At 45.2% G+C, this 25448-nt stretch overlaps 1 protein-coding gene across 3 annotated transcripts in view; it reads left to right on the top strand.

Annotated features, from left to right (window-relative positions):
- Positions 1-25448, top strand: part of LOC137374482 (uncharacterized protein CXorf38-like) — a 129056-nt gene that overhangs the window by 20620 nt on the left and 82988 nt on the right. For all 3 annotated transcript variants that reach the window (XR_010975822.1, XM_068040654.1, XM_068040653.1), the window contains 4 exons: positions 2696-2818; positions 14417-14566; positions 17473-17652; positions 17916-18087. Coding sequence is in view for 2 of the 3 variants with exons in the window: in XM_068040654.1 (XP_067896755.1) it covers positions 2696-2818; positions 14417-14566; positions 17473-17652; positions 17916-18087 (625 nt within the window). In the remaining variant the exon portion in view is untranslated. The remainder of the gene's footprint in view (positions 1-2695; positions 2819-14416; positions 14567-17472; positions 17653-17915; positions 18088-25448) is intronic.

Here is a 25448-nt window from a genome sequence, read left to right as displayed (position 1 = left end):
GTTTGTAGTTTGTCATGCACAGTTTGTGGGGTGAGATGGAAGTAGGAAGGGAAAAAGTGGATAAAATTTATGAAGAAACCCTGTGTTAGGTCTTCTCCACTGTTGCCAGTTACCATGGCCATGAATCTGCTCCTACATGTTATTTCCTGCAAGAAGGAAGAGCGTGCTTTAGAGGCAGTCTTGAAAGATATTTAGAGAATGTCATGGTTGAATAGTTGGAATGCCGTGTGTGTTAAGATGTGAAATGTTGCAATAGTGGTGAGTGTGTGAGTAGGAGGAGAAGAAGGTGGAGTGAAGTGTGTTGCAGTGATTGTAGGAGAGTGAATGGAAGTGGGGATAGGAGTATTGTGGGAAGTGAGCCTGGAGGTGTGAGCAGAGAGTACAAGAGCAAGATTCTTACCAAGACAAACCTGGTGAAGTCACTGAACTTTTTGTGACAGTGCAGCCATGTGTGGGAGCTTGGCTCTTTCATTGACAGTGTCTATTCTCCTCTTCCCATCAGCAGCGACTATTGTTCAATGGAGGGCTTTTTATTCCCCTGGTGGGAACAGGATCTCCCTCCTCCCATCTATTTCCAGCACCAGGGCCCCCAAGACCTAGAAAACCTTGGTGACCTCCCAGTCTTGTTACAGCCATTCGTGTTCATAAGTGTTTCCCTGTTATCTGCAGCAAGAGTGCACCTCCCTTTTTAAGAGATGCTTGCTGCTTTTAAGTGGCATAAAAGGTGCCCTGTTTCCAGGCTTCCCAAACAGACATGCAGCCACTGAATAGCATGGGTAGCACTGGCTGCATGCTTGATTGATTATAATGAGACTGCAACATGAATATTACTTTCTGCCTGGGACAACTGCAGTGCAGGCCATACCTGCTGTGTGCCTGTTTTCTGGTGCAATTGAAATTCTAGACCCGCCTCTATCAAGCTTTCCCATGTCATGAACCACATGGGCAAAATGCTCATTCTGTTGCCTGTGCCCAAGCGGTGTGCTTAAACACCAACCACAGATAATTTTTTTTATTTAAAAAATTTTTTTTTTTAAGAGTTACAGCACTGAAACAGGCCCTTCGGCCCACCGAGTCTGTGCCGACCATCAACCACCCACTTATACTAATCCTACACTAATCCCATATTCCTACCACATCCCCACCTGTCCCTATATTTTCTCTACCACCTACCTATACTATTTCTAATGGCCAATTTACCTATCAACCTGCAAGTCTTTGGCATGTGGGAGGAAACCGGAGTACCCGGAGGAAACCCACGCAGACACAGGGAGAACTTGCAAACTCCACACAGGCAGTACCCGGAACTGAACCCGGGTCGCTGGAGCTGTGAGGCTGCGGTGCTAACCACTGCGCCACTGTGCCGCAGTTAATCTTAGATTTTTTTTAAAAATTGTGTCTCCCTCTGTTCTCAGAGTTAACAAGATAAATAGTACGTTTCAACTACCTATGTTTCTAAAAATGTTTCTGTAATCTTGTGTCAGCACAGGAAGACTATTTTGGTAAGTTTGCATCTCCTAACACCAGAGGTAATACGTACTTAATTCTTGCTTCCCTTTATGAGCCGCTTGTGGCACCACAGTGACACCAGGCATCATGACGGAAAGCAGGGTGGGGTGGAGGAACTGATTTCAATTTCGACTAAAATGTTTAATCTCACATTTCTAGTTATTTTTCCTGTTCAGCTTTTGCAGGTGAATACTTTTAAAATAATGTTGCATTTATTTTATTATGAAATTATTACTAAGCATGTTTCTAAACTTCATCACGCAAACACACACTCACATCTTCATTTCATGTAGAATAGGAAAGGATCACACCTAATTAGTAGTCAAGTTCCCATTCATGTAATTGATCCCAGAGGGAGTGATTCATATCTCACCCAGTTCACTGTTATCTGAAAAAATACTGTCTCTTTGGTATCACAAGGTAGAAAAAGATTACTGTAGCAATTGTGGAGGAAGAGTGACCAACATATTGAGAGGAGAAATTTAATTATTCCACAATGAAAAGTGTTGAACTTTTCAACTCTGCATAACTGTCAACTTGATTTAAACTAATTTTTATTAATGCAGAAAATCACAAGCGCTTAATACAACTAAATGCACCATCCCCAATTAAAGTTTACAGTACTAAATATTGTCTATCCATTATGTAATTTTACTTAAAGGATGACAACATGGTATTCATGATATAAAATCTTGAATTTCACTTTGTATTAGCTACAAATTTATAAGCTTTTGCTTATATATATGTCTATAAATATGCATCAAATGACTTCAGCTCATCTGCTATAATCTGCTTTCCCTACTATATTCCGTAGAATGATTAGCACTGCTCCTTCATGAAAAATATTAATGTAGACAAACTGTCCTTTTTTGTTCACAGAAAACACATCACCCAGGAAACTATTGTCCATTATATTGTGCAGTTAAAATTGCCTTAGTGAGAAATATGTTTTCCATTACCAAAAAGGTTACCTCGCCAGCGCTAGTGCATGTGTGTATCCTTTTTTATATATAAGCAATGGTATAAATAGTTCAATTCAGAAATTAACTTGTGACCCTTCAGACTACTGTATGGACATATCCTACCTGAATTATTAACATACACTTTGTATTTAAATTGGAAAATAGAAATTTGGTGCATTTTTTGTGTTGTGGTTGAATCATGTACAACATTTTGTTTTCTGTAGGTGTATATGCCTCATGGACAGGCCAATAAACGGGGGCCAGAAAAATGTGATGCGGCAGCTCTTTTGAATCTTATTAACTCCTGCGATCAGTTTGACTTTGTTGAACGGCATAAAGTAATTGAGGTAATTAAGGTAACATTTTGAAATACTATTAGAAAGATTATTATTTTGTTTCATTTGCCTATCCTTCACCAAGTCCCACTCACCCATTGTTCCTTGCTGACCTACATTCACTCCTGGTCCCACAAAGCTCCAATTTTAAATTCTGAGTCTTGTGTTTAAATTGCTTCATGACTTTTCCTATTCCAACTCTTTAACCTCCTCAAACCCTACAACCCTGCCCATGCCAGAACTCTCAGTTCCTCCGAGCCTGGACTCTTGTGCAGCCCCCTTCCCCTGCATCTTTTTACCCCTCCATTGTCAGCTGTGTCTTTAGCCATCTAGTCCCCACACTCTGGAATTCCCTCTCGGAACCTGTCTGCCTCTACCTCCCTCTCTTCCTTTAAGCCCCTCTTTAAATCCTACCTTTTCGACCAAGCTTATGGTTGATTTGGTGCCCAGTTTATGTCTGATTATTTCTCTGTCAACTGCTTTGGGATGTTTTTCTATGTTAAACGTGCTATATAAAGGCAAGTTGTTGATTTGAATCACTTGGAATGAAAAGGTGTTTGTTGACAACTTGAAGGTATTTGCCATCAGGCTGAATTTTTGTATTTTCAATTTTCTGGCTATTTTATTGCTGCACACCAAGAACATAGAACAGTACAGCACAGTACAGGCCCTTCGGCCCACGATGTTGTGCCGAACCTTTAACCTACTCTAAGATCAAACTACCTACATACCCTTCATACTACTGTCATCCATGTACCTATCCAAGAGTCGCTTAAATGTCCCTAATGTATTTGCTTCTACTACCACCGCTGGCAGTGCATTCCACGCACCCACCACTCTCTGTGTAAAGAACCTACCTCTGACATCTCCCTGAAACCTTCCTCCAATCACCTTAAAATTATGCCCCCTGGTGATAGCCCTTTCCACCCTGGGAAAAAGTCTCTGGCTATCCACTCTATCTATGCCTCTCATCATCTTGTACCCCTCTATCAAGTCACCTCTCATCCTTCTTCGCTCCAATGAGAAAAGCCCTAGCTCCCTCAACCTTTCTTCGTAAGAGATGCCCTCCAGTCCAGGCAGCATCCTGGTAAATCTCCTCTGCACCCTCTCTAAAGCTTCCACATCCTTCCTATAATGAGGCGACCAGAACTGAACACAATATTCCAAGTGTGGTCTAACCAGGGCTTTATAGAGCTGCAGCATAACCTCGCGGCTCCTTAAACTCAATCCCCCTGTTAATGAAAGCCAACATACCATACGCTTTCTTAACAACCCTATCAACTTGGGTGGCAACTTTGAGCGATCTATGGACATGGACCCCAAGATCCCTCTGTTCTTCCACACTACCAAGAATCCTGTCTTTAAGCCTGTATTCTACATTCAAATTCGACCTTCCAAAATGAATCACTTCACACTTTTCCAGGTTGAACTCCATCTGCCACTTCTCTGCATCCTGTCAATGTCCCGTTGCAACCTACAACAGCCTTCCACACTATCCACAACTCCAGCAACCTTCGTGTCATCAGCAAACTTGCTAACCCAACCTTCCACTTACTCATCCAAGTCATTTATAAAAATCACAAAGAGCAGAGGTCCCAGAACAGATCCCTGCGGAACACCACTGGTCACCGAGCTCCAGGCTGAATACGTTCCATCTACTACCACCCTCTGTCTTCTATGGGCCAGCCAATTCTGTATCCAGACAGCCAACTTTCCCTGTATCCCATGCCTCCTTACTTTCTGAATGAGCCTACCGTGGGGAACCTTATCAAATGCCTCGCCAAAATCCATATACACCACATCCACTGCTCTTCCTTCATCAACGTGTTTTGTCACATCTTCAAAGAATTCAATAAGGCTTGTGAGGCATGACCTGCCCCTCACAAAGCCATGCTGACTGTCTCTAATCAAACTATGCTTTTCCAAATAATCATAAATCCTGTCTCTCAGAATCCTCTCCAATAATTTGCCCACTACCGACGTAAGACTGACTGGTCTATAATTCCCAGGGTTATCCCTGTTCCCTTTCTTGAACGAGGGAATAACATTTGCCACCCTCCAATCATCTGGTACTACTCCAGTGGACAGTGAGGACGCAAAGATCATCGCCAAAGGCGCGGCAATCTCTTCCCTCGCTTCCCATAACATCCTTGGGTATATCCCGTCAGGCCCCGGGGGCTTATCTGTCCTCATGTCTTTCAAAATTTCCAGCACATCCTCCTTCTTAACCTCAACCTGTTCGAGCATATCAGCCTGTTTCATGCTGTCCTCACAAACGACCAGGTCCCTCTCACTAGTGAATACTGAAGCAAAGTATTCATTTAGGACCTCCCCTACCTCCTCCGGCTCCAGGCACAAGTTCCCTCCACTATCCCTGATCGGCCCTATCCTCACTCTGGCCATCCTCTTGTTCCTCACATAAGTGTAGAACGCCTTGGGATTTTCCTTAATCCTGCCCGCCAAGACTTTTTCATGTCCCCTTCTAGCTCTCCGAAGTCCATTCTTCAGTTCCTTCCTGGCTACCTTGTAACCCTCTAGAGCCCTGTCTGATCCTTGCTTCCTCAACCTTAAGTAAGCTTCCTTCTTCCTCTTGACTAGCTGTTCCACATCTCTTGTCATCCAAGGTTCCTTCACCCTACCATCCCTTCCTTGCCTCATTGGGACAAACCTATCCAGCAGTCGCAGCAAATGCTCCCTAAACAACCTCCACATTTCTGTCGTGCATTTCCCTGAGAACATCTGTTCCCAATTTATGCTCCCCAGTTCCTGCCTAATAGCATTGTAATTTCCCCTCCCCCAATTAAATATTTTCCCATGCCGTCTGCTCCTGTCCCTCTCCATGACTATAGTAAAGGTCAGGGGGTTGTGATCACTATCACCGAAATGCTCTCCCACCGAGAGATCTGCCACCTGGCCTGGTTCGTTGCCAAGCACCAAATCCAACATAGCCTCCCCTCTAGTTGGCCTATCTACATATTGAATCAGGAAACCTCCCTGGACACACCTGACAAAAACTGCTCCATCCAAACTAATTGCACTAAGGAGGTTCCAATCAATATTAGGGAAGTTGAAGTCACCCATGACAACAACCCTGTTACTTCTGCACCTTTCTAAAATCTGCCTCCCAATCTGTTCCTCCGTGTCTCTGTTGCTATTGGGGGGTCTATAGAAAACTCCCAACAAAGTGACTGCTCCTTTCCTGTTTCTGACTTCCACCCAGAATGACTCAGTAGACAAACCCTCCTTGACGACCTCCCTTTCTGCAGCTGTGATACTATCCCTGATTAGCAATGCCACTTTCCCCCACCTCTTTTACCTCCCTCCCTATTCCTTTTGAAACATCTAAACCCCGGAACATCCAACATCCATTCCTGCCCCTGTGATATCCAAGTCTCCGTAATGGCCACAACATCGTAGCTCCAAGTACTGATCCATGCTCTAAGTTCATCACCCTTATTCCTGACACTTCTTGCATTAAAATAGACACACTTCAACCCATCATACTGGCTGCAACTTTGCCCTGTCAACTGTCTAACCTTCCTCACAGACTCTCTGCACTCTGTATCTGCCTGTTCAACAGAAACCCCATCCACTGATCCGTAGCTCCAGTTCCCATCCCCCTGCCAAACTAGTTTAAACCCTCCCGAAGAGCGCTCGCAAATCTCCCGCCCAGGATATTGGTGCCCCTCCAGTTCAGATGCAACCCGTCCTTCTTGTACAGGTCCCACCTTCCCCAGAAGGTATCCCAATGATCCACATATCTGAAGCCCTCCCTCTTACACAAGCTCTGTAGCCACGTGTTCAGCTGCACTCGCTCTCTGTTTCTAGCCTCACTGGCACGTGGCACTGGTATCAATCCTGAGATTACTATCCTGCTCGTCCTGCCTTTTAGCTTCCAACCTAACTCCCTATATTCGCTTTTCAGGTCCTCATCCCTTTTCCTAGCTATGTCATTGGTACCGATGTGTACCACGACTTCTGGCTGCTCCCCCTCCCCCTTAAGAATCCCGTAGACTCGATCCGAGACATCCCTGACCCTGGCACCCGGGAGGCAACAAACCATCCGGGAGTCTCGTTCGCGACCACAGAATCTCCTGTCTGTTCCTCTAACCATTGAATCTCCTATCACTATCGCTCTCCTATTCTCCCCCCTTCCCTTCTGAGCCACAGAGCCAGGCTCAGTGCCAGAGACCTGGCCGCTGTGACTTTCCCCTGGTCGGTCCTCCCGCCACACCCCCCCCAACCGTATCCAAAACAGTATACTTATTATTGAGGGGAACGGCCACAGGGGATCCCTGCACTGTGCGCCTATTCCCTTTCCCTCCCCTGACGGTCACCCAGCTACCTTTATCCTGTAACTTAGTTTTATAATGAATGAATTATACAGCATTGTGATTGGTAACATGCTGTTCAGTGTCAGTGGACATCGTGGGGATTGCCCTGTCAACAAAGTGTCTGTGGGGGAGGGGTGTTAATTCATCTGTATGTTGTTGGCATTAGGCCAAAAATGAGGACCAGATTTTGGAGAATTTTGCCTGGTTCAGTCTCAATGACTACATTTTCTTTGTTTTGCAGTGCTATTTTCTGTAGTGTTTCTAATCGAGTGTTTTTTTTAATACTGCTCTTTGCACTTTGTGAAGTGGATTTTTTAATTCCATCGGAATGAATGAAATGCGAGGCAAAATCTCCCTTGTGGAAAGCTTCGCCTTAAATGAATTGGTGAGGTGGCATGTTTGGGGAATTTGCTTGCATGGATCGAATATACTTCTTTCATTCTCTGAAGAGGAGACTGGGAAAGGGCGGGGAAATGGGATTAGAGTAGATAGGTTCAGTTGAAGAGCTGGCGAGGACATAACTAATAGCATCCTTTTATTCTTTAACTTTTGTTCTTCATTTCAGTCTTGATTGAGTGTTTGCAGGCTATTTGTGGGTGATTTTTTTTATTCGTTCATGGAATTTGGGTGCCGCTGGCTAGGCCAGCATTTATTGCCCACCCCTAATTGCCTTGAGAAGGCGGTGGTGAGCTGCCTTCTTGAACCACTGCAGTCCATGTGGTGTAGGTACACCCACAGTGCTGTTAGGAAGGAAGTTCCAGGATTTTGACCCAGTGACAGTGAAGGAACGCGGATATAGTTCCAAGTCAGGATGGTGTGTGACTTGGAGGGGAACATGCGGGTGGTGTTGTTTCCGTGCTGCTCTTGTCCTTCCAGGTGGAAAAGGCCATGGGTTTGGAAGGCGCTGTCTGAGGAGCCTTGGTGCATTGCTGCAGTGCATCTTGTAGATGGTACACACTGCTGCCACTGTGTGTCGGTAATGGAGGGAATGAATGTTGGTTGGTGGGGTGCCAATCATGTGGACTGCTTTGTCCTGGATGGTGTAGAGCTTCTTGAATATTTTTGGAGCTGCACACATGCAGGCAAGTGGAGAGTATTCCAACACACTCCTGACTTGTGCCTTGTAGATGAGTTTGGGGAGTCAGGAGGTGAGTTACAGGAATCCTAGCCTCTGACCTGCTGTTGTAGCCGTGGTATTTATGTGGCTACTCCAGTTCAGTTTCGGGTCAATGGTAGCCCCCAGGATGTTGATAGTGGGTTCACCCAAGCCTCACTTGTTACCCACTCATGGTTACTTTCACTGGAAAACGATCAGGAGTAGTAACACTGACTTACTTGCCTTCCCTCACTCCCCAGATCTAGCTATACCGAGTCAATTGTAGTACCCTGATTACCAGCCTGATTGTGTTCAGCTTACTCAGCAAAATCTGAGAATTGATTTTGGGCTGTTTCTGGTCTGTTTCGTTTAATACTGACCAGGCGATATAGTTCCAAGTCAGGATGGTGAGTGACTTGGAGAGGAACTTGCGGGTGGTGGTGTTCCCAAGCATCTGCTGCCCTTGTCCTTCTAGGTGGAAGGGGTCATGTGTTTGGAAGGTGCTGTCTGAGGAGCCTTGCTGCAGTGCATCTTGTAGATGGTACACACTACTCTCGAAGCTACTAGGGAGTTTTGAAATATAATTTAGAAAATATACTATCGAGTTAGTGAGACAGTTTTGCATTTTCCCTCTTAGTATATTGAGTATATTGTGAGTGGGTTTCATTTTGGATATGGATGATTGGTATGCTCCATGCTCCTGCCCTCTGGAACATTCTGCCCAGTTACCTGTGCCTTGCCATCTCCCTCCTACTTCTAAATATCTCTTCAAACCCTTCTCTTCAATTGCACTTTTGTATCCTCATATCCTAAACCTTTCCATTTTTCCTCTTCCCCCTCCTGCTTGGCACCACACTTTTGTCCTCCTAAATGTGAAGTCTTTCTGCATAGGAGTGGCACTACAGAAATGTAAGTTCTAATCGCTATAAATTTGAGTGTTGACATTGACTTGCATTGAAATTACTACAGGGAACAGGCCGTTCAATCCAACTAGACAGTGTTGGCTTTTATCCACCACATGAATAATAGTCCTCAGCTCAGGTACCCTCCCAGTTCCTACATCCCTTTATTCCTCTTTCCTTCAGCCACCCATCTAACCTTTTCTTAAATATTGATGTGGTCTTTACTTCAATCAGTAATTCCAGTCATGCATTCCACAGCCTCACAACCCTTTTTGTGTAAAAAGGGATGATTTGATAAAGTTATTTAAAACGATAAAGGAATGAAAGAGTAGATAGAAAAAGATTGTGTCTAGTGATTGTGGGTCTAAGACAAGGGGGCATAGATATTAGGCTAAATTGATTAGATTGATTAGAGATACAGCACTGAAACAGGCCCTTCGGCCCACCGAGTCTGTGCCGAACATCAACCACCCATTTAGATTAATCCTACCCTAATCCCATATTCCCACCAAACATCCCCACCTGTCCCTATATTTCCCTACCACCTACCTATACTAGTGACCATTTATAATGGCCAATTTACCTATCAACCTGCAAGTCTTTTGGCTTGTGGGAGGAAACCGGAGCACCCGGAGAAAACCCACGCAGACACAGGGAGAACTTGCAAACTCCACACAGGCAGTACCCGGAATCGAACCCGGGTCCCTGGAGCTGTGAGGCTGCGGTGCTAACCACTGCGCCACTGTGCCGCCCCAAATCTAAAGAGATTTAAGATAAAGTGCACAAAAAGGGTTGTGAGGCTGTGGAATGCATGACTGGAATTACTGATTGAAGTAAAGACCACATCAATATTTAAGAAAAGGTTAGATGGGTGGCTGAAGGGCAGCTGCCAGGATTAAATATGGCGCTACTCAATTTATCACAGGAAATGCTTATGGCTAGATCGTTCTAGTAAACTAACCTTACATTAAGTTGGTAGCCCAGTAATATGCTACTATGTAATTTGTAGGATACTAACTGTAATCCTCATATCCATTTAATATTCCAGTAATCCTATTAAATACAAAAGGAATTTTATGATTGAATTTCCATTGGAAGATAGTGAATTGGCACCCCGATTGATGGAAAAGAACATTGGGCAGAGCATAAAATGTGCTGCCAATTTGTTATTGTATTCATTTATATGACTGACCAGGACTAATTTCACCTGAACGCAGCTACTAGCTCCTGTCCCACTGGCCGCTCTCCCCCCTCGGCAACTCGCTTTCTCCCCCTCCCCCCCCCCACTGGCCGCTTCCCCCCATTAGCCACTTGCTCTAGACCTCGCTGCTCTCCCCCACTTCCCCGGCCGATTGTTCCCCGCTCGCGCCACCCCGTTCTCCGGTCGCTCACTCGCTCACCAACACCACCCCTCCCCCCCCCCCCCCCCCCCACCCCCAGCTGCTAGTTATAGGCCATGCTGCTTCCCTCCTCTCGGCCACTCGCTCCCACGTTTGATCAGTCACCATGTGCCGCCCGAAGAAGCAAGGCGGGCCGCAAGGGGTGGCGGGGCGACGTATGAGCGAGTGGCCGAGATGAGGGAAGTGGCGTGGCCTAGGGTGGGGTGGTGCGAAGCAAGGAACAATCAGCCAGGGGAGTGGGAGGAGCAGCGAGGTCTCGTGCGAGTGGCTGAGGTGAGGAAGCATCAAGGCCTGGAGTGTGTTGCCGAGGAGGGAGCCTCAAACTCTCCCATTCAGTCGCTTTCTCCAGCCGAGTGGGGGGGCTGGATACCCGATGATGCTTTATTGCGCATACGCGAAGATGGATCTGGTGCGGATATGCGATGACGTTGGCGCTGCAAGGTGGCGTCATCCCGCAACTTGGCACACTTTGATGACATCAGCGGACCGGTGCATTGTCAGGAATCACTTTGTTTTTTTGTTTGGAAGCGTAACCCAGCTCCAATGCATCCACTTCCAGGTTTCATTGAGATGCCTTTGGATGTTGGGGAGAACCCTACTCACAGAGGTCAGCGAATTATCATTGTGGGGGTGGATACTGATTGGCTAAATTAACATCTTAGGAAACGTAATAAGGTCTTTACAAACTGTTTTAACTCCAATTTTAATTAGTGCAACGCGAGTTTCCCGGAGCTTGGGAAATTGACCTGTGAAACTGAGACAAGTTTTAGCAGCAGTTCAGGTGTGTATTTAAACTGTCATTGTCCCTTCTGAATCAAAGCTCACTTATTGTAGTTGCTATCTCAGTTTCCACTGGCAAACATTTGGCAGAGAATTTTTGTTTGGATGCAGCCTTTTTCAATGCTGGAGGCTTGCCAAATGACAAGATCAGGATGGGAGGCCCCTTGGATGTGTTTGACAGCACATCAGGAGAGGAAAACCATCACCATCCTTGGCAGCAATGACATGCTGTGGTGAGATTAACATGTCACAGGAGGCATGACTCACACCACAGGGTTTATAGACAGAGGCTCAGTTTCTATAATCTCGCAGAGGAGTAGTGCTTCCGCAGGCAGAGTTTACTGTGTCAGATGGTGGCAGACAGCTGCAGCCTCCTAGAAGAAGAAGACCTGCTCCCTGATGGACCTGGTGTCCATGCATTGCCAGTTGCTGTCAAAGTGTCCACTGCCCTCATCTTTTTCTCCTCCGGATCCTTCCATTCTCCCAGTTTCTCTACTTCTGTCGCAACTGTTCTGACAATGTCACCTACCTGACCAGTGCTTCTGATGTCTTCCTTTTTTCACAACTGAGGATTCCTCTCCGCCATGGTTGACAGGGCCCTCGACTGTGTTCGTTCCATTTCCTGAACTTCCGCTCTCGCCCCTTTCCATCCCTCCCAGAACCATGATAATGTTCTCTTTGCCCTCACCTTCCATTCCACTGTCCTCCACATTCAATGGATCATCCTCTGCTATTTCTGCCATCTAGTCTGATGCCACCATCAAACACATCATTCTCTCTGCTCCCCTTTCAGCATTGGGTAGGGATATTTCTTCTATAACACCCTGGTCCACTCCTCAATCACCCCAAATCTCCTCCCCTTTCCACGGCATCTTCCAATGCAAGTGCAGAAGATGCAGCACCTGCCCTTTTACCTCCTCCCTTCCCACCATCCTGGGCCCAAAACACATGCACAGTTACAGCACTGTGTACCATCTACAAGATGCACTGCAGCAACGCGCCAAAGCTCCTTAGAGAGCACCTTCCAAACCCATGACTTCTACCACCTAGAAGGACAAGGGCAGCAGATGCATGGGAACACCACCATTTGCAAGTTCCCCTCCAAGCCACACACCATCCTGACTTGGAACTATATCACCATTCCTTCACTGTCACTGGGTCAAAATTCTGGAACTCCCTTCCTAATAGAACTGTGGGTGTACCTACCCCAGATGGACTGCAGCAGTTCAAGAAGGCAGCTCACCACCACCTTCTCAAGAGCAATTAGGGATGGCCAATAAATGCAGGCCTAGCCAGTGAGGCCCACATCCCATGAACAAAAAAAAAACTTCTAAATCTTTAGAATACTGTATTTGCTACTCACGATGAGGTCTCCTCTACACTGGGGAGATCAAATGCAGATTAGGTGACCACTTTGTGGAATACCTCAGTTCAGTCCGCAAGTGTGATCCCCAAGCTTCAAGTCACCTGTGATACGAATATACGAATTAGGAGCAGGAGCAGGAGTAGGCCACTCGGCCCTTCGAGCCTGCTCCGCCATTCAATAAGTTCATGGCTGAACTATTACTCCACATTTCCACCTACCCCCAATAACCTTCCACCTCCTTGCTAATCAAGAATCTATCTACCTCTGCCTTAAAAATATTCAGAGACTGTACTTCCACCGCCTTTGAGGAAGAGAGTTCCAAAGACTCACGACCCTCTGAGAGAAAAAATGTCTCCTCATCTCTGTCTTAAATGTGCGATCCCTTATTTTTAAACAGTGATCCCTAGTTCTAGATTCTCCCACAAGGGGAAACATCCTTTCCACATCCACAAGACCCCTCAGGATCTTATATGTTTCAATAAAGTCGCCTCTTACTCTTCTAAATTCCAGCAGTTACAAGCCTAGCCTGTCCAATCTTTCCTCATAAGACAGCCCGCCCATTCCAGGTATTAGTCTAGTAAACCTTCTCTGTACTGCCTCCAATGCATTCACATCATTCCTTAAATAACATTTCATAACAACACACCACACATACATACAGATGCACACACCAGGGGCTGAACTCTGACCTCTCTGTCCTTGGCCTCCTACACTGTTCCAGTGAAACTCAGTGTAAACTCGAGGAATAGCACCTCATCTTTCTATTAGGCACTTTACAGCTTTCCAGACTCAACATTGCATTCAACAATTTTAGATCATCACCTCTGCCCCCATTTTTTCAGACGGCAGCTGTTGGTGATGATTCTGTTATTTCCCATTTACCCCACCTCTTGACCCATTTCTTCTTTCTTTACTTGTCTCATAACTATCTTCATTTGTCTTGCACCATCATCGCTTTTGTCTTTAATCCCTCCTACCTTCCACCCTATCACAGACCTTCTCTTTCATTCTTTACCCCACCCACCCTTCCCTCTATTTCCAGTTCTGACGAAAGGTCACCAATCTGAAACGTTAACTCTGTTTCTGTCTCTGCAGATGCTGCCTGACCTGCTGAGTATTTCCAGTGTTTTCTGTTTTTATTTTATAGTCCCAGTATTCACAGTATTTTTGTATTAATCTCCAATTTCCATTTGTGCACTGTCCCTTTAAATACTGCTGAGATTGTGTTATGTGGGCGCACATTACACCCGCTGCTCAGCTTGGAGACGTGAAACCTGGAAGTCAATGTTAACTGATACAATTCAGTTGAGATCACAGATTTCGACCCACTCATTTGACTTCTGGATTTCGCCCATGCAATTCCAACCCCCAGCTCGGAAGCTGCCTTCAAATTAACATCCGGGCCACCATCTCCTCATAGGGGTTCTACTTTGCATTTAACAATTCCGTTTCTGCTGATATACTTGTAGAGTGATGATCTGCACTTGAATATCTAAAAATAAGTCTCATGCATTTTATGATATATGGTACTTTTTCTTAAAGTCTTCAAGTGTTGGTCACTCAAATTTATATCTGAAGTAATCTGAAGTTCACTCAGATTTAAAAGTTTAGTTATGTCATTGATTTGTTGAGGACTTTATGTAACTGGAGATACATTGTTGTGGAGTGGTGCATTCTATTGAATGCAGAAACATCAAAAGTTAATTTATATGATTCTGATGTTTATGTTCAGATAATTAAATGTCGCAATGACCTGATGCATTCTGTTGAAATGAGCGTGTCTGCAGAATGGTTAGATAACTATAGACAGAAGATCCTTGTATTTCTGGAGGAATTTCAACACATCCCTGAAGCAAAAGCAGTCAACAAAATGATACAAGAGGTAACTGGACTATAAAATATCTTTTGTGAAACTCATTTTTTTCTGTACAATTACTGTAACATTACTTGAAGAGTACTTAGAAAGCTAGTGCCTGCTATAAAGACTCAGCCTCCGTACCACTTTTGCTTCAAGCATCTGAGTTGTAAAGTGAAGTAAGAAACAGTGGGCAATTTAAAGAGAAGTTGATATCCTGTGGCACTACCCATGGATAAAGAATTGGTAAATAAACAAGTGGGATGCTCCACTTGTTGCAGGTAGATACATTTGTGTCTTTGCATACCTCAGCACCGAAATAAAGTTGTGCTTGCAACCTAAATCCATAAATGTGTGTTGCACGCTTCTTGCAGTTAAATGAATCTATGTGCTTAGCATCTGCTTCTGGCACTGATTGCAAAATAATTAGAAATATGTGCACATGAGAAACATGCATAAAATATATGACATATGTAATGTATACAAATTAGAAATATATGTAATTATAGAAATGTATACAACTATAGATAAATATATCAAATTAAATAAAATTATAAATGGTGTAAATACAACTAAATGATTAAAATGTATCATTCTAAATACATATAATTGTATTTATAAATCCTATAATGAAAATATAAGTCATGCTTTGAAAATATTTTGTGCCAGTGCAAATGAACAAATAGATGATTGGACAGCCCTTATTTCCTTTTTGATTGGTCAGTGATGACCATGTGATCAGTTACATGGTTAACAATAGCTAACTGAATTACCAAAACCAAAACCGGAGGTTTGCTATGGGATATTCCTTTCAATCTAACCTTTGGTCTCGACAGCCACTCTCAAAATGCACATTGTTACAACCGAGGTGGGAGGAGTGAACTGTCTTTTCTAGTTCCACTTCTCCACAGGTCACAACAAATATTTTTTTAAACGTTTATCCAGTTACCAATGCAGTCAATCATAGACTACTCTTTATCTCAGAATAAAATACACCAACCAGGTTTCTTTAATAGACAACAAAATTATCAGTTTATTATAAAATCAAACTTAGCCAGTAATGAAGCAAAGCATTAACACACAGATTGAAATATGAAAGATCCCCCTTTTAAATTCCTCACACATAAACTCACACACACTGGAAAAAAATACAGCAGTTCTCTCTGCAGCGGTTTGTTACAAAAAAAAAGACAAGAATACTTTGGCCAAATTCTTGCTAACTCTTGAAGAAAAAATTGAAATTGTGGAAAGAGTTCAGTTGTCACTTTTCGGTCTGGTGTTCCAAATATACATAGACGGCTGTCACTGGGATCTTTCTAGAGCAGTTCTTTTCAGGCGACGTTGAGGATCAGTTTGGCAGGCTTTTCAGGAGAAATGCAGCATCAGTTTCTCTAATTCTTACACTTGATTCGCAGGAAGTTCTCAAATAGATGGAAGAGGGTGAGCTGATGGTGGCTGCTCTCTTGGCTGGTTTTCTCCAAATATCTTCAAAACAGTTCACACCCCAACACCCTATCTAAAGCAAAACCAAAAACAATGGCCTGAATTTTACCAGCCCCTCGACGCTGTGGGTCGTGGCAGGGGGGCCTGTAAAATTTGACCCCCGACGTCAAGAAGGGCCCACCGCATATTACTGGCGGTGGGGGGGGGACTTTGTGTCCCCCCGCCGCTTGGCAGTGGGGCCTTCATCTAAATATGTAAATGAACATAAGTAAGATACAAATGACCCTACCTGCTGGCGGTGGCCGTCCCACGCCGATTTTACAGCCATCGATTGCAACTCGCATGGCATTGGAATTCTGTACGGGCTTCCGAGGCGAGAAACTGGTGGGGGGTGGGGGGGGTGCAGTAGTAAAATTTTCAGGGCAGGAGGGGTGGGGGAGTGGGGAAAACAATTTTTATTGGCTGTGGGGTTGGTGGGAAGGGTTTGAAGGGCAAATGTGAGAAGGTTGGGGGGGAGGTGCGAGTCGGGAATAAAATAAGTTCTGTTAATATAGGGTAATGAAAAGATCATTGGGGGGGCAGTTGGGAAAGGGCTTCCATCTCCTAAGTATTTAAAAAAAATTAATTCTAATACTCCTTTTAAAAATGTAAATCTTTGCTAAGGGCTTGAAACCCTTTAAAAATGGTGCCAGCGCCTGCGCAATGGTGCTGGACGCCGTCATCAGGGGCGGCCGCTCCACCCCCTCTATTTAAATGAGGCCCCGCTCATAATATCGCGGGGGCTCAGTGGCAGCACTTCCGCGGAGTGCAGCACACTGATAAAATTCAGCCCAATATCTCAAGAGTCAAGCCTCCGGACCCTTATAAATCTTGACCTGTTATTTCTCTGTAAACATCTTCCCCAGGTCACCAAGGTTTCTGTTGTTTACTGCTTAAAGCACATGACTTCCAGCAAGGCTGTTTTTAAACAACATCTCAGTATCCTTTTAATGAACTGTCAACAACAAGGTGAAGTCCAGCTTCTATGAAATCTTCAGCCTTCCAATGAATCCATCTCCACAATTTTAATATAAGTCCTCAAAAACATATACTTAACAAAAAATATAGAAGCACTTTCGTCACAACAGAGTGGTGGATGTTGCAGCTGGTCCTTCTATAAGCTCCCACAATAATTCTGAACATTCAATTGCATTCTCCAGCATCAGCTTGCATCCCAACTGATCTCTTTGTGTTCTGGATATATTGGTCTTAGAAGGGGTGCAGATTTACCGGAATGATAGTGAGGTTTAAAGTATTAAGTTATGAGGACAAGTTGCATAAACATTGGTAACTTGTTTGTAAAGTCAAATAACAACTTGCTTTTAGACCTTTGCTTGTGACATTTTGAACTGCACATTCACAGTAATAAGTAACACTAACAATTAAGTGTGAACAAGATAATGTGTAGTTTAATATACAATTTGAGACTGATTCTGTTGTTGGACCAATAGATTGCATCATCTGACTGGCAAGTTCAGATGACAGGAACTGAGACAGTGGATGCTGCATTGAAGTTTACAGATGAGGAAATCAATGCTGACAAGATCTTTAATGTTGAATTAGAACTGATTAGAGAATGGGTGCAGGAGATGTGTTTCACAGTGGAGGAACAAGAGGCTTTACACACACAGGTAGAGTAATTACGTATTCATGATTTTAAAGAAATTATCCTAGCAATACCAAGTTGTTAACAATAAGATTATTTTATTTACAGATGCCTGAGTGTATCAGCTCAAATTTATATATGTTTTATCTTGATGCTGTTATTGGAAAATATTTTTACTTGTTATATGTTATGCATAGTTAGTTTCTAAGTAAAAATGTATCATGTGTAGCTTTCTCTTGCCTGTGTACTTTACTATATACAATCATTCATTGTTTTGTTCTTTTAAAGCACTTAAATGGTTTGAATACATTCAAAGAATTTTTGAAACAAAATAAAGAGCTTGAAAGCATGCTTCACAAAGAGATTCAGCAGTTGTATACTCTTGAGAAAAAACTGAAAAATGCCATGGGGTTTGTGAAAGACAAAGATGGAGAGGAATGGAACCTGGAGGAAAAAGAAGGTAACAATGGCAACGACATGGTATTTATTTTCTGGACTCTATTGCTTTTTAGTTCAGCATAATTAATAAGTGGTCTTTATACATGCCGGCTGTAAACATTCTTCAAATATAAACTCAAATAGTGTGTCTTGTCAGGCTGTTGAACTATGGAGGGCATTACAGCAGAGGTTGATTCTCTTCTCATCCAAACATACTTGTGTATTTTCTACACAAGATTCCAGTAGATTACTGGATAATGTTCAGTAGTGGGGACTTTAACCAAGAACAGGTATCTTGACACAGATCAGGAATTACATTTGCAATCGTAACATCATGAGTATCATGCATGACGTTTACTCACTGAACTGCTGTGGGGTTGTTTCTAACAGTTGTACCGATTAAATAAACACAGTGACTCCTGACAATGCAGCGGCCCGCTGATGTCATCAGAGTGCTCCAAACTGCGCACATGCGCAAACGGTCTCCTGTGCTCGGAGATGCTGCGCATGCACAGCCTATGTCTTGCCTTGCCAGCACTAACTGCCACATGCGCATGAAGACGCTGTCCCCACTCCTCCACTCACTCCAGGCTGCTCACTCCCCGCTCCTCGCTTTCCCCCCCTCCGCCCCCGTTGCCCTCCAACTGCTCGCTCCCCGCTCTTCGGCCGCTCGCTCCCCGCTTCCCGATCGCTCACTCCCCGCTTCCCCCCCATCCCTCCAGATGCTAGCGCTAGGCCGCACCGCTTCCCTTCTCTCGGCCACTCGCTCCAACATTTGATCATTCCCCACCGCGCCGCCTGAAGATGTAAGGCGGGTGACAGGGCGATGGAGGAGTGAGTAGCCGAGAGAAGTGGTGCAGCCCACTGCCTAAAGCTAGCATCTGGAGGGATGGGGGGGGGGGGGTGGTGGGGAAGTGGGGAGTGAGCAGCTGGAGAGCAGGATGGGGGTTGGGGGAAGCGGGGAGTGAGCAGCCGGAGAGCAGGATGGGAGGGCGGGGGTGGGGGAAACGGGGAGTGAGCGGCTGGAGAGCGGGATGGGGGGTGGTGGAAGCAGGGAGTGAGCATCCAGAGAGTGGAATGTGGGGGGGGGGGGAGGTGGGGGGAAGCGGAGAGTGAGCAGCGGGAGAGCGGGATGTGGGGGCTGGAAGTGGAGAGTGAGCGGTTGTAGAGTGGATGGCACTGAAACCTTACTGAATTACAAAGGGTGTGCAACATTGTCAGAGATGCTGTCCTTCTGATGAGACTTTAAACAGTGCAACGTTCTCCGAGTATAAACCAAAACATGTCCATTGTGTGCTGCCATATTTGCTTATGAAACGACAGTCACTGCTCCTGAAGTAATTCACTTTAGGTGAATTAAGATGACGAGGTACTATATAACTGGCACATGTGCAGGAGGGAGCGGGGGACTGTTGCAGGTGAGATGGAGGCGGCGATGGCAACCTTTGAGGGGATTTTTGGGTTGAAGTTGTTTTTTTGTGATAAATTGAGCAGCGCCATCTTTAATCCTGGTAGCTGCCTGAACATTCCAGACAGTGACGTTTCAGTGGAATGGGTTGCATTTGCTCATGTGCTAGTTCAGTGCCACCTAGAGGTTGCGTTGTCAGCAAACGCAGACTTAAATAAAACAGAATTATTCACAAATTGCAGGTAAAGTTTATAATCCCTGAGTCTGCTTTGTGCCAATTCTGTGTAAGATACCCTAGATATGTATACATACATATGTAGAATTAGGATTATGTTCCATCTCATTTGATTATAAAGTTTTAGTTTTGTCTTCTAACTTGATAAAATGGTTAAAGGGTTTGATTTGTCATGGTACAGTTTCACTGGCAATGTAGTGTAGGTGCTTGCTGAAATGACAGGATGTAGAAGATTCATGTCTTTTGACTTGGTTTCATGGCCACATTGGAAAATATTTAGTTAGCCAAGACAGTTATGAGGTAAGAAGTTGAACAATGGAAGAATAGGATGGAAAACAAGTTGCCATCTGTTGTTTTGTTCCTTTCTGGGGGTCTTGTTCACAATAACACTTGTCATGTCATAATTAATTATCAATGACAATACTTGTGAGAAACAGACTATAAAGACCCCAAGCTTTTCTTAACAAATTGTAGCGAGAGTCAGGATTGGAAAGGAGCGGTGACAAGGTTACATCTCCAGCATCATCAGCATCCTTCCATCTACATGAGAGGATCACCATGCATACAGGACATCACTGCAGGAGTTCCTCAGGGTAGTGTCCTAGGCCCAACCATCTTCAGCTGCTTCATCAATGACCTTCCCTCCATCATAAGATCAGAAGTGGGGATGTTCACTGATGATTGTACTGTGTTCAGTACCATTTGCGACTCCTCATATACTGAAGCAGTCCAGGTCCATATGCAGCAAGACCGGACAACATTCAGTCTTGGGCTGATAAGTGCCAAGTAACATTCATGCCACACAAGTGCCAGGCAATGACCATCTCCAGCAGGAGAGAATGTAACCATGTCCCTATGACATTCAATGGTGTTACCATCATTGAATCCCCCACTATCAATATCCTGGAGGTTACCATTGACCAGAAACTGAACTGCAGCAGCCACATAAATACTGTGGCTACAAGAGCAGGTCAGACAATGGCAATTCTGCAGCAAGTAACCCACCTCCTGAATCTTCAATGCCTATCATGGAGTTTCTGTTTGCTGATGATTGCACCTTCTGGCTTACATGGAGTAGGCAATGCAGCTCATTGTAATAATATAAATTAAAGAAAAATACTGCAGATGCTGGAAATCTGAAATAAAAACAAGAAATGCTGGAAATACTCAGCAGGTCTGGCAGCATCTGTAGAGAGAGAAGCAGAGTTAACGTTTCAGGTCAGTGACCCTTCATCAGGACTGGCAAAGGTTAGAAATGTAATAGGTTTTAAGCAAATAAAGTGGGGATGGGGCAAGTGATAGCAAAAGTAAAGGTGTTGATAGGACAGGGTCACAGAGAATAACTGATCAGAAGGTCATGGAGCGAAGGCAAACGGTATGTTAATGGTGTGTTGAAAGACAAAGCGTTAGTGCAGAGAGGGTGTTAATGGACAGAAAAATGAACAGCCCTGGCCCAAAGCACAAACATGAAAAAAACAGTGGGCAGGTACATGGTGAGAAAAATGAACAATGAAACAAACTAAAGTCAAATAATAAAAAATGAAAAAAAAAAACTGAAAATGAAAAGGGGGGCCTGTCATGCTCTGAAATTATTGAACTCAATGTTCAGTCCAGCAGGCTGTAGTGTGCCCACTTGGTAAATGAGATGTTGTTCCTCGAGCTTGCATTGATGTTCACTGGAACACTGCAGCAAGCCCAGGACAGATATGTGGTCATGAGAGCAGGGGTGTGTGTTGAAATGGCAAGCAACCGGAAGCTCGGGGTCATGCTTTCGGACTGAGTGGAGGTGTTCCGCAAAGCGTTTCTCCCCAATGTAGAGGAGACCACATTGTGAGCAGCAAATACAGTATACGAAATTGAAAGAAGTACAAGTAAATGGCTGCTTCGCCTCAAAGGAGTGTTTGGGGCCTTGGATAGTGAGGAGAGAGGAGGTAAAAGGGCAGGTATTACATCTCCTGTGATTACATGGGAAGGTGCCATGGGAAGGGGACGAGGTGTTGGGGGTATTGGAGGAGTGGACCAGGGTGTCACGGAGGGAACGATCCCTTTGGAATGCTGACAGCGGAAGGGAGGGGAAGATGCACTTGGTAGTGGCATCGCGCTGAACATGGCAGAAATGGCAGAGGATGATCCTTTAGATATGTAGACTGGTTAGGTGGAAAGTGAGGACAAGGGGAACTCTGTCGTGGTTCTGGGAGGGAGGGGAAGGGGTGAGGTTAGATATGTGGGAAATGGGCTGGACACTGTTGAGGGCCCTGTCAACCACAGTAGGGGGGAAATCCTCGGTTCAGAAAAGAGGAAGACATATCAGAAGCGCTGTCATGGAAGGTTGCATCATAAGAGCAGATGTGTCGGAGACGGTGAAACTGGAAGAATGGAATGGAGTCCTTACAGGAGGCAGGGTGTGACGAAGTGTAGTCAAGGTAGCTACGGGAGTCGGTGGGCTTATAATGAATATTAGTGGACAGCCTATCCCCAGAGATGGAGACAGAGAAGTCGAGGAAGGGAAGGGAAGTGTCGGAGATGGACCATGTAAAGGTGAGAGAAGGGTGGAAGTTGGAAGCAAAGTTGATGAAGTTTTCCAGTTCGGGGCGGGAGCAGGAAACGGCACCGATACAGTCATCAATGTACCGGACAAAGAGTTGGGGGAAGGGGCCTGAGTAGGACTGGAACAAGGAATGTTTGACATATCCCACAAAAAGACAGTCATGACTAGTACCCATGCGGGTACCCATAGCAACACCTTTTACTTGAAGGAAGTGAGTGGAATTGAAGGAGAAGTTGTTCAATGTGAGAACAAGTTCAGCCAGGCAGAGGAGGGTGGTGGTGGATGGGGACTGGTTGGGCCTCTGTTCAAGGAAGAAGTGGAGAGCCCTCAAACCGTCCTAGTTGGGGATGGAGGTGTAGAGAGATTGGACGTCCATAGTGAAGAGGAGGCGGTTGGGGCCAGGAAACTAGAAATTGTCAAAATGACGTAGGGCATCAAAAGAGTTACGGATGTAGGTGGGATGAGACTGGACCAGGGGCGAAAGGATAGAGTCAAGATCGGAAGAAATAAGTTCAGCGGGGCAGGAGCAGGCTGAGACAGTGGGTCTGCCAGGACAGTCCTGTTTGTGGATTTTAGGAAGGAGGTAGAAGCGGACTGTCCAGGGTTGTGGGACTATAAGGTTGGAAGCTGTAGAGGGAAGATCTCCAGAGGAGATGATATCAGTGACAGTCCTGTGGACAGTGGCTTGATGTTTGGTGGTGGGGTCATGGTCCAGGGGAGGTAGGAAGAAGTGTCTGAGAGTTGGCGTTCAGCCTCTGCAAGGTAGATGTCGGTACGCCAGACAACAACAGCACCACCCTTATCTGCAGGTTTGTAGACATGTCGGGGTTAGACCTGAGAGAACTGAGTGCAGCAAGTTCATAGGGAGACAGGTTAGAGTGAGTGAGGGGGGCAGAGAAATTGAGACAGCCGATGTCTCGCCGACAGTTTTCGATGAAAAGATCGAGTGGGTAATCGGCCAGAGGGAGGGGTCCAGGTGGAGGGAGAATGCTAGAGGCGGTGAATGGGTCTGCTGGTCGGAAGTGAGCCCAGAGGCGAAGGCAACGGAAGAAGAGCTCAATGTCATGCCCAGCGCCAAATTCATTGAGGTGGGGACTTAAGGGGATAAAACTGAGACCTTTGCTGAGTACAGAACATTCAGCGTCAGAGAGGGGAAGGTCAGAGGGTGTCGTGAATACACGGCAAGGGGTCAGATCAGAAGGGGTGGGGTCAGAGGGAAGTGAGGGGAAGAAGGATCTGGAGGGGCATTAGTCCCATCAGCTGCTGGAGTTTGGTTCCTTGCGTCGGCTAAGATGAAGTATGAAATGAAACTGCGGAGTAGAACAGCTTTTAGATAAGGTGAGGCGGTTCTTCTGGATAGAGAAGTCCAGTGTGTACATGTGGTGGTGCGTGGCACTAAGTGCGGATCTCAGGATGCGGCGAGAACAGCAGTCCGAAAAACGTCATATTTCTCGGAGATACTTGTAATCCTGGGTGGATTCAAAACATGAAGGATGAAACTTCAGTTGGAATCCACGTGGAATAAGTCGGAGCTGGAGACAGTTACTGAGGAAGGAGATGTGGCTTTGAAAACGAGTTTTGGTAGACACTATCAAACACCAGGAGGGAAATAGAAAGCAATGACGTGAACAAGGTAAAAGAGACAAACGAAAATCCCGTCAGACAGAAGAGCAGAACTTCTTCAAGGGAGGCATTCCTGGAAGAGAAGTGGCAGTGAATTAAACACTAAAATAAAAGCAAAATACTGCAGATACTGGAAATCTGAAATAAAAACAAGAAATGCTGGAAATACTCAGCATCTGTGGAGAGAGAAGCAGAGTTAACGTTTCAGGTCAGTGACCCTTCATCAGAACTGGTACAAGTTAGAAATGTAATAGGTTTCAAGCAAATAAAGCGGGAGTGGGGCAAGAGATAACAAAAGTAAAGGTGTTGATAGGACAGAGGGCCACAGAGAATAACTGACCAGAAGGTCATGGAGCAAACGCAAATGGTATGTTAATGGTGTGTTGAAAGACAAAGCTTAGGTACAGTGAGGATGTTAATGGACATCCATCCTGTCCATCCAGGCAAGTGGAGAGCTCATTGTAAACTGTTTCTCTGAGGCAGCAAATGCCTTTGGCCTTACTATTAGCCTAAAGGAAACAGAAGTGCTGTACCAACCACAGCCCTGAAGAATTCCACTGCAGTTCAGCACTGACAATTTTTTTTCATTCATTCATGGGATGTGGGCATTGCTGGCCAGGCCAGCATTTATTGACCACCTCTAATTGCCCTTGAGAAGGTGGTGGTGAGCTGCCTTCTTGAACCGCTGCAGTCCATGTGGGGTAGGTACACCCACAGTGCTGTTAGGAAGGGAGTTCCAGGATTTTGACCCAGCGACAGTGAAGGAACGGCAATAGAGTTCCAAGTCAGGATGGTGTGTGACTTGGAGGGGAACTTGCAGGTGGTGGTGTTCCCATGTATTTGCTGCCCTTGTCCTTCTAATTGGTAGAGGTCGTGGGTTTGGAAGGTGCTGTCAAAGGAGCCTTGGTGCGTTGCTGCAGTGCATCTTGTAGATGATACACACTGCTGCCACTGTGCATCGGTGGTGGAGGGAGTGAATGTTTGTGGATGGGGTGCCAATCAAGTGGGCTGCTTTGTCCAGGATGGTGTTGAGCTTCTTGAATGTTTTTAGAGCTGCACCCATCCAGGCAAGTGGAGAGTATTCCATCACACTCCTGACTTGTGCCTTGTAGATGGTGGACAGGCTTTGGGGAATCAGGAGGTGAGGATTCCGAGCCTCTGACCTGCTCTTGTAGCCACGGTATTTATACGGCTACTCCAGTTCAGCTTCAGGTCAATGGTAACCCCCAGGATATTGATAGTGGGGGATTCAGCGATTGTAATGCCATTGAATGTCAAGGGGAGATGGTTAGATTCTCTCTTGTTGGAGATGGTCATTGCCTGGCACTTGTGTGGCGCGAATGTTAATTGCCACTTATCAGCCCAAGCCTGGATATTGTCCCGGTCTTGCTGCGTTTCTACACGGACTGTTTCAGTATCTGAGGAGTCGCGAATGGTGCTGAACATTGTGCAATCATCAGCAAACATCCCCACTTCTGACCTTATGATTGAAGGAAGTATATTGATGAAGGAGCTGAAGATGGTTGGGCCTAGGACACTACCCTGAGGAACTCCTGCAGTGATGTCCTG

Source organism: Heterodontus francisci, chromosome 10 (genome assembly GCF_036365525.1).
Source record: "Heterodontus francisci isolate sHetFra1 chromosome 10, sHetFra1.hap1, whole genome shotgun sequence".
In the NCBI taxonomy this organism is placed as follows: domain Eukaryota; kingdom Metazoa; phylum Chordata; class Chondrichthyes; order Heterodontiformes; family Heterodontidae; genus Heterodontus; species Heterodontus francisci.
This window is presented reverse-complemented; position numbering and strand designations above follow the sequence as displayed.